Raw genomic sequence first — 10,893 nt, 5'->3', positions numbered from 1 at the left:
GTTCTTTTCATCCTTCTCCATAATAAAATGCGACCTTGTCCGGGCTGTACTATTCTTAGAAGTTATCGGAATGTCTCGCATTTCTGCCATATATACTCGTATAACAATAAAAGATGCGAAAACCGAATGAGTCCCTCTAGATTCGTTCAGCAAAAAAAAGAACGTCCATCCATCCGTGCGTACAGTCAATTGGACATTATGCAACTCGCGAAAGAAGTGCCAATTGCCGCGTCTAGACGTTACGTAACAGGAAGAGAAGTCTTCGTCTTCTTCCACGGGCCCAATTGGATCCTGTCCCGAATTGGCTCACAAAACTTTTTCGCATTTTTTCATTCAACCTCTCCTTCTCTCTCTTCTTTCCTGGTCATTTCTTAAGGCAATTCCAATTTCCATGAGCGGAATACAAAGAGCGAAAAGAGAAGGAGCATCAACAAATCGATAAATTGATGCATCGTCGTCGGGTGAATAATTGAACGAGACTTGCATATTGCATACCGCTAATTCCCTATTGTTCTATTGCCCCTTCTATTTTTATCAAACCTTTACTGGAGCCGAAGATCCTACCACGCGGCGCTAATATTAATATTGTAATGCAAAAGAACAAAAGGCGGAGGAGCGACTGAAGGAAAGAAAGACGGAAAGTAAAAATAAAAGAAAGGAGGTGCAGAGTAAACGAAAGAAATGTGTGCATGCGAGAGGAACAATCCGCAATCCAAACATCTTCATCATCGTCGTCGTATGCTAATTTCAGATCGAGCAGATCCTCACCGAGTACAAAGCCAGAGCTCTGCAATTCCATCCCGATAAGAACGATGGCTGCAAGGAAGCTGAGGAGAAGTTCCAATTGCTCAAGGTAAGATCATCAATTTTAAGTTAATTTATCACAATCAACTATATTATTTAATTAAATTATTTTTGTTTGATCTGAAATTATACAATATAACAAATAATATACTATGAAAAATCTCTTTACTTGTTAAATTATGTTCTCTCTACAGTTAATCAAATTTCCAATTATATAAACTAATCAATAAAAAATGCTTTAACTAATGATTAAAGATCACTTTAAGTTTTCATTAATATTAAACATATCTATAATTATATAAAATAACGAATAAATAAAGTTTTATAAGGTTCAATTTAATGGTAAATATTTCCAAATTTAAGTTACATAAAAGTACTGCAGAATTTTTGCAAAATTATTGCAAACTTATCATTCTTTGAAAATTTAGATAAATATTTAATTTATTTAAGGACACATTTATATTAAAGAAAAAAACAATAATTTTGTATGCAAAAAACATGATTTAAAATTTGTCAATCATAGAAAATAGGAAATATTCTATAAGTCTTGTCGTATTTAATTAAATTAGAAATATTTGTCATTAATTAATTTCTACAATAATACAAAAAAAACTGCTAGAATAATAAAAATGAGACAAATATTGCAATATTTGCTAATAAATCAAAGTCTATGAAATAATTAGAAAATAGTTTCTTAAGTTTAATAGAAAATAATTCATGCTTACAATTTTACAAATTTTTCATTTGTAAGTTATTATATATATCATTAATTAAGATTAATATACATAAAAGGACAAGATAATCAACCATAAATAATCTGCACTAACTGATATATTAACACATATATTGAAAATTGTTATTTATAATCAATGATTAAAATGTATTACGTAAATAGAAACATATACAAAATAACTATATTTACCGCAATATTTCCGCTTAATTCAATCATTTATTTAAATAGATAAGAAAAGTATGACTACTTGAGAATATGTATTTACAAACTATTATTTTAATGTACACAGTGCAAAAAAATGCCTGAATGAAATAAAAATTACATAAACTTTCAGCTGGTTTCTTTTGATCTTAACTAAATGTACAGAATATATTCAGTTGTTTTTTGGCTATGTATTTTCTAGGTCAGTTAATAATATTATTGTAAATAATTCCAGTAAGATCATAATAATAAATCCATCGAAACGAAAATATACTCACGATCCGGCTGAAATAAGTCAAACAAGCGAAATAATAATCTTGATGGTAAAATGTGGCTTCCGTCTCGCAGAAAATTTACTTTACATCCTTTTGAAATCGAAACTAGGCTACGATTCATCTTGCAACTTTATTTTTATTTATTCTGTTTACAACCAAAGAAAGTTTGCAACGACGAAAGCTTTCAGGTACGCAATTACCTCTCTACCCATCTTCATTCCTGGAATCGGAAAGCGGGTGATATTGTTCCCGGGGATTTTCCTCTGATGTAGCTCAGCATTTTATTAATAATTACTGCTGCTGAAAAAAAATAAATTAATTAAATATAATCCGGGCTTTCTATTCAATTGAAAATGAAAAAAAAAAGTGCTGAACAACGAAACAAAAGAGTTTCTCGGGATCATGATTTTCATTCGGAATTAAATGAATTAAATAAAAAGAAAATGAATTATTTCGTATTGTTTACTTGCGTTTCTGAAACTTTTTGCTGCGCTACCCGACATACTTGTTTAAAACACACAAATTTTGACACATGTTGACAGCTGTCATTTCGCGACTCATAGGTTAACAAATGTTTAATGTTGACAAGTTAATGGTATTTTTTATTATGAAAAGCTGCTGAAAGTTCCTGAATTTTTAAATTGTCGACGGAATTAATGTAATTCATGGATGACGTTAACGAAATCGAATCAATAAAGTGAATTGGATCTAATAGCTGTCATTTAAATTATCGACTTTGAGGAATGAATATTTCAGCGAATATTCAAATAGCTTTTACGTGGAAGCGTTTATATACATCTTCTTTTTCTGTAGATGGAGATTAATGGATGTTTTGTATTTAAATTAGCTCAGGACACGTTGACGTAATAAATCGTAACGTTCGAATGACGTTCTGTCAATAGAGTCGACCAATCGGCTTGAAGGTGATTCATTGATTGGTTAAAGGACGTCGCACCAACAGCAACTGAGAACTTTGATTGGTTGAAACAAAATGTTAAGAATTTACATGAGATCTCAAAGTAAATACAGGTAAACGTCGCAAATCGAATCGGCGTAAAATGAACCCATATTTAGGGGGTAACTATAAGGTTTAGTTATATAAAAGTGTAAAATAAGCAATTAATAAGTGTTATTTCACAGCGGCGTAATTGTGAATAACTTTAATTGCAAAACAACTAATTTCTTAAAATTTTCAAGTAATATACAGCAAACTTTTTATCATTAACATTCAATCGTTTTTATTTATTATTGCAAATACTTTTTTTATTAAATACAGGAAGCCAAGGAGGTTTTGTGTGATCCGGAGAAGAAGTTGAATTACGACAAGTGGAAGAACAGCGGAATTTCCATCAGCTACAAGCAGTGGCTCGGGATGAAGGAACACGTCCATCAGGTATGCAATTGAGATTACAGCTAGAAACGAAAGGTTGCTGTACGTTTCATTCATTTGTTTATTTTTCCACTACTAATTACGCTAATGAAACCGAACCGAAGTATTCAGGTCAATTAACTAATTGAATCCTTCTCTTTTCAATTCCTAATTAGAATTTATTTGTATCAATAGAACAACCGAATAAAATGTTCTTAATTAATTAAATCTTAAACCTTTAAGTCAATTAATCACGTCTACAATATAGAAAATCGATTAACTCTTAATAAGTTACTAAATTTCTAATAATTATTATGATTGCGTTTGATTGATTTGGGTCAATTGGAAAAACTCATATTTTGCTGCTTTGCTATTGATTATATAACTCCTTTTATCATCGGGATTCTATAAATTACTTTACTTCTCTGAAAGTATTTCGTACTTTCCACTTCGCGGAACTTCACTTTGATGGTTTCCATTCAATTTTACGCTCGAATCAATTTGGATTTTCTTTTGATGTGTCTCCAATTCAGCGGCACGCTATAAAATATAAGGCGCAATATACTTTCAAGATATCACTTAACAATTCATTAATGAGTTAACATAAACTTTTCATCTTCAGTAATCAATAATTCAAATAATGTTAATGCATCTATTCAGACGTAATTCGTTTCTAATCGTTGATATTGTAAACAGGCTTATCTACTTATGTAGATTTCTAAATTTGAGTTATTGCCAAGACTATGATGATGCCGGCTTTAGCAAAATGTGCAATGTATTAATGCATGCGCGTGTATTCAAAGGATATCCAAAAGCAGATTAAAGGTATGCAAATTGGGGCGTTCGAATTCATTTAGGAAGACTATTAGCTGCGAATAATTAGCACCGAGGTTAACGGAATAAAACATTAGACTTTAGCATAATTTATTGCGTTTAGAAGTGATTCATTTAGTTAAGAATTCTATTTGTATCTTGATTGATTTATTTAGTTCTTAGTCGTAGATTACTGCTGAAAACCTACAGTATTTTGAAGTACTTAATATTAGTTTTATATGATTTAATTATACGTTAATATAACATATAAAAATATAGTATTTTTGAAAATTACGTATCAAGTAATTGAAAATACTGTAGTTAGCAAATAAAATTTACCTAAACTATAGCATTTTCTAAATTCTTCATGTTAATTAATATTTGTGAGTTCTACAATTTAATTATTATTGAAATTATCGTAAAGAACTTAAAAATGTTGTAGTTTTCAAATAAATTTTAACTAAACTTCAGTATTTTCTAAATTCTTTATGTTAATTAATATTTGTGACTTCTACAATTTAATTATTATTGAAATTATCATAAAGAACTTGAAAATTTTGTAGTTTTCAAATAAATTTTAATTAAATTCAAAGAAATTCATGTTAATTATTATTGAAACTAAAAAGAAATACTTGAAAATACTGTAGTTTTTTAACAAAATTTACAGTATTTTCTGAATTCCTCATGTTAATATTTGCTTGTTATATTATTGAAATTCCTTTCAGTCTATGCACTGGAGCGTCCCGAAGACCAAGGATCGCATGCTGCCGGAATCCGGAGGATCTTCAGGACCTTCGAGCTTGGGAGCCGGCGGGATAACAGCTGCTCAACGCAGGGCCTCCGAAGGTGGAGCCAATCTGCACTGGGGATCCAAGAACGCTGGATCCGCTTGGGGAACCGAAGCTCCCACCGAGATCGTCAGCAAATTCAGAAATTACGAGATCTAAATTGCATTTTCAATATAAAATATAAATTCAATTAATGGAACAAAAAAAAATACACATATTTAAAGTTAATTAAACTCTATACATATATATTTCAAAACAAATATATATTTAATTAAGCAAAAAAAAATAAGCATAAAAAATCTAAGTATATCATATTGTAAGTGTGTAAATGTTGCCCTCTCTACACCTTGTCTAACTATAGGAGACCAACTGCGGCTATAAAAGAAAGAATCTTATATACTCGAAATATTCTTGTATATAAATGTTTATTTACATAAAAGAAAATGAATTTAATCGTTAATCAAAAGATATCAAATGGAAAAAAAAGAAGGATCTCTCGTTTACTTTTCTCCCCCCCTCCTCCAATTATCGTGTGTGCCCCCTATCTTAGCCTCTACATTGATGTGATAATTAGTATTAATTATAATTTTCACCTAACCTAATGTATATTTTCAGGGTATTTTTCAGCACAAAAGGTGTTCTTTTTTTGTTGCTGTTATGTTCATATCTTCTTCAATTGTAATTTTTGATAAATGTTTATGACTCCCTCCTATACATTTCACTCTATCTCTATCAATAAATACTCTCACTTCTTGATCTTTGGAAACAAAACAAAAATAAATAAAAGATTATATTATATACTTTCAGAAGAAAACTATATCATTATAAAGAAATATATCATATACACTATATATATATTAAGATGAAATTTGAAATATATTCAATGTTGAAAAATTATATCAAAAATTATTTATAAATGTTTACAATTGGGATTATATTGAATAAATAACCTTAAATCAAATACCTTATTTCTTGTGTTTCAATCTGTGCTCCACTTTTCAAACCTGATCGATAAAACTATGGGGATTTATATAGCTCGATGGACAATCAGGTAATGTCCATAAATGCTTTGATAATCATAAAAATGAAGCTATATAGAATCGATAGTCGATGAAATGTAAATTTCGGTTGGAGATTCCTTTTGATGTTTGGTGACCCATTTCATCGATTGTAATTAAGGGCGAAGCAATTATGACGTCGCAGGAAAAGGGTTTGCATTCGATTTTCATCTCTGGATTTACGTACGTTATCGGGATGATGATGACGATGATGCTATTTGCGGGTATCGTCGAGATTAATTTCCATGCTCTGTGGAAACGCATTTGAGCGTTGGATGAGGTTCCATTCAAACTATAATCATTTTCGAATCGCATGGTTGCACGTCGGTCGTCGCTCGTTACTTACACAGGCGATAATTGGATCGATGCGACGTGGATGGAACGACGGAATCACGTCCAATACTGACTGCAACAACAATTCCTACAGTAAACACAAACACACACACACACACAGGATTTATTTACAGGAAAAACATCGAGTGTATCGACGAGATGTCTACACGTGATAGCTTTGCATTTGCTAGCAAACATTTCTCTTCCGTCGTTTCCAGAGATACCATTTAATTCAATACCGTTGTACTTTACTATAAAGCCAACATCGAATGATACTTGAATAAGGATTGTTAGAAAAAAGTATCTAATGAACATAAAATAATACATGTTTGCTATTAAATAAGTTATTACATAACACAAAGATTTGAATAGTGTTTGTAACAGTTTTATGAGATTTAAGTTAGATCTATTATATTAAAAATACATGATAATTCAATACCATTGTACATTGCCATAAAGGCAATATCGAACAAAACTTGAATAAGGATTGTTAGAAAAAAGTATCTAATAAACATAAAACAATACATGTTTGCTATTAAATAAGTTATTAGGTAATACAAGGATATTAATAATTATAGTTTTAAGAAAGCTAAGCAAGGTTTTTTATACTAAAAATAGAGTATAATTCAATAACGTTGTTTTTTGTCATAAAGTTAACATCGAATAAAACTTGATAGATGATTCTTAGAAAAAAGTATCTAATGAACATGAAATAATATATGTTTGCTATTAAATAAATTATTAGTTACCACAAAGTAGTAGTAGTTTTATGAGAGTTAAGCAACGTTTATTATATTAAATATTGATGATAAATCAACAAACAAACCTTTTTTTAAATCAATATATCAATTGAATATATTTGATTTATTAATGCATTTATTGTGGTCCTCTTCTGTAGTCCTTTGGTATTATTAGAGCTCTTTTTGCAAGTGAGCCTTGTTTCTGGTTTATTTTATTTTGTTTTATAATATCAGTACATTCTTTCACAAATTGAAGTTTATTATGATGTCTGTTTTTTTTTTTCAAATTATCTCGAATAATTCTGTATGAGAATTGTTAAAAAAGCAATTGAATGAACAGAGGTCAAGAAATATTGTGATTAAATAAGTTCATAATTGACATAAAAAATTTAATATTACATGCAAGTCATTAAACGTTTATAATACAACAAATTGATAACAAAAGTCTTTTTTTTTGTTAAATTTTATTATTGAAAATTTATTCTAAATTTAATAACTTTTCAATCAATCTGAAACTTTAATTATTAAAATATAAGTAAATTATGCAATTTTGATTCAATTAAAGCAATAACAAAAGTTTTCAAGCAATAAGTATATATTTTTACTACATTTTTTTTACTAATATCAACAAAATTGAATTATTCAAAGTGAATATAAAGATTTGTAAAAAATATACATTTTAAATTAAAAATGAAGGAATTTTAAATTTCGAAGTAAATAGTAATAATTGTTTTAGTTAACAAATTTGTACTAATTTTTTTTTATACTCACATTAAAATAGAACTTTATCAAAGAAGATGTTAAAGAAGAAGTTAATAGTAAAATTTTATTCATGTAAAATTATAAATTGAAAAATTATATAATTAATTAATACATTTTACAGTTCTTTTGCATCAGTCAATCTTTTTTGTTTTTTTATTAGTATTTTTGTGTAATTATTATATTATTATATATATTATTATACTAATATTATTTTAAATATGAAAAATCTAAATATTTTTATTATATAAAGGAAACAAAGTATTTACATTAATTATCTTTATTGATTAATCAATAATATCATTGAAATACATTATAAAAAATACGTCAAGAGAGAGAAATAAATAAATAAATAAGTAAAGTCAATTTGTATTTAATCTGTTTTTTTATTATTTTATTTGATCAAACAAATACGCAAAAGTTTGCATATGGTAATTAATAGTAATAAATAAATGGGTAACTGTTTCTACTTTGTTATGAATATAAACTTCCTAGCCGTGCACCGGATAACGGAAAAAACATGCACAGCATATATTAATAAAGGAAAAACGAATATGGGAAAAATCCTACTGACTATAACGAATACCGCTTCATACTCTTATGCAACAAAGGCCTATAAATACGAAAAAAAATCCATAACGTAATAGTATTAAAGCAGGAAAATCCTCGAACAAACAAAAAATATCTGTATATTAGAGCGAGCGAGCTTTAATTCGATATTGCGACGATGAATTTAAAATCACGCATCGCCGCATTTTTAAACTGAATTTCCATTTCCCTGTAAAATTGAGAATATGGAAAATGCCTTTTACCGTGGCCCCGTCACGTTCCGCAGTTTTAATACTGAGGAAAATTGAGAAGCTTTGTTCCACCCGTATTGTTAGCACGGCACAAAGTGAAATGGTATGTTTCATGAACATACACCAATATTATGCAAACTCTCTCGCTCCGTTCTTTGGAAATGCGCATTTTACCTTTGTTGTTCTTAAAAAAAGGTTTTATATAGAGTGAAGGATGCATTCGAGTGAATTTTTAATGCTGTATTATGATTTTGTTATGAGATTTCAATGGATTTATTAAAAGCATCTCATTTATTATAGATAATTAAAAAAAACGCAATATTTGACTTGTTTTTAGGTTTAAATATTTTAATAATTTAAAATATTATTCAAGAATTAAGCCCTGTATTTTTGCTCAATTAATATTAGAATTTTGGTAGATTTCACTAATCAACAATAGAACATTTATAAAATGAATTAACATTATAACATATAAATTTGTTTCAAATAAAATATGCAAACTCTTTCCCTCTGTTCTTTGGAAATGCGCATTATAATGCATTAGAGTACATTTTTAATGCTGTAATATGATTTTGTTATGAGATTTCAATGTATTTATTAAAAACTTCTAGTTTATTAAAGGTAATTAAAAAAAAAACATTATTTTTCGAGTTTTTTTTTTAAGTTTGACTAATTGAATGTTTTACTATACTATTGGGTAAATTTCATTAATTAACAATAAAAAATTTAAAGTTTCATTATGAAATTAAATACGATTTATTAATTCTATTAACATAATAACATATAAATTTGTTTCACATAAAAATATTTGTATTGAAAAGTCATTATTAAGAAATATTTTATAAAATAAATTGAATTTTGACCAAATTTCAAAGTTCGATTCACACACGAATGTTAAAAAAAATGTTCAAAACAAAAAAAATGTTATTTAATCATAGTTTTAACTGCATATTGATCCAATTTTTAAAGTAAAAATCTTTAATTATACGTTATTATATGTTATTGTATGAAATGTTACAAAATTTGTCAGTATTTTGAATAGTTTTCTGAACCAATAATCGATATTATTCAGACTTCTTTGAAGTATATGTGAGGCCGTAGTTCGGTTTTGGTGGGATGTTAGAACAACGGTGTCATCAGCAAATGTAGCTGTAGTGGCGTGCTGAAGAGTTGGTAGAACAGCCGTGAAGATCAAATAGAGTAAGGGTCAGGAACACTTCCCTGTGGAACACCAGAGAGGATAGGGCGTAGCGAGGTCACTTCGTCCTTGTGCTTGACCTGGAAGTGCCTCCCAGTCAAGTACGATTTGAATATGACGTAATTTTCATATGGGAGACACTTTTTAATTTTATATAGCAATCCTCCATGCCATACTCGATCGAACACCTGTGAGATGTCGAGGAAAGCAGCAGAACATTACATCTTCTCCTCAAGACTTTTGCCAATCACATCCACCACACGATGCACCTGTTCCACAGAGCCATGTCGCTCACGAAAATATAAATGAGTAGAAAAAATATATTAATTACATAATATTCCTTTTAAATAATTTTTTTTTCAATTTTCACCTGTTCAAAAATGTATACTTAAATCACAATTTAATAATCATACTAAAATTACATCAAAATTTCATTTTCGGACCATATTTCCAAGATTTGTTTTATATAAAAATGTATAATATTTACATAATATTGTAAAATGTTTTAAAAAAAAGTATATAGTTTAATCATAATTTTATTTGATATCAAAAAAACCTTTGAAATTCAATTTTCACCCATCACAAAGATTTAATTACATTTTGACCCAATTCCAAAGTTTAATAAATTTATAAATTTGTTTTATATAAAAATCTTTGTTATTTTTCATGATTTAGTCAAATATTAAATAATTGACAGTATTTTATAAAGACATATACAAACATTAATAAATATTTTTGTTATTCACATAATATTATGAAATATTAAAAAAACACAGAACATATTTTAATTATTATTTAATAATTTGATAAAACTTAGGGAAACAGCGTTAAAAATTAATTTGAAATCCAATTTTCACCTGTCTCAAAGTTTTTAATTGAATATCGATCCAATTCCAAAAGTTTGATTAACACATGGATTTGTTTTAAATAAAAAAGTATAATATTAATTGAATATTCTAAAATATTCTTTGCAACAGTAAAATATTGTTTATTTTATAAATACGTTTTACTTGATCATATTT

General features: G+C 28.2%; 1 protein-coding gene across 1 annotated transcript in view; it reads left to right on the top strand.

Moving 5' to 3' along the window:
• LOC108560097 (J domain-containing protein) overlaps nt 1-5,211 on the top strand; it is a 16,932-nt gene extending 11,721 nt beyond the window's left edge. Inside the window, exons 2-4 of the mRNA XM_017917541.1 lie at nt 752-853; nt 3,290-3,406; nt 4,921-5,211. Coding sequence (XP_017773030.1) covers nt 752-853; nt 3,290-3,406; nt 4,921-5,142 — 441 coding nt within the window. The 3' untranslated portion in view covers nt 5,143-5,211. The remainder of the gene's footprint in view (nt 1-751; nt 854-3,289; nt 3,407-4,920) is intronic.
• The last annotated feature ends 5,682 nt before the right edge of the window (nt 5,212-10,893 follow it).

Source organism: Nicrophorus vespilloides, unplaced genomic scaffold (assembly GCF_001412225.1).
Source record: "Nicrophorus vespilloides isolate i.1.1-1 unplaced genomic scaffold, Nicve_v1.0, whole genome shotgun sequence".
NCBI classification, from domain to species: domain Eukaryota; kingdom Metazoa; phylum Arthropoda; class Insecta; order Coleoptera; family Silphidae; genus Nicrophorus; species Nicrophorus vespilloides.
Note: the sequence above shows the minus strand (reverse complement) of the source record. Positions and strands in the feature narration are given on the sequence as shown.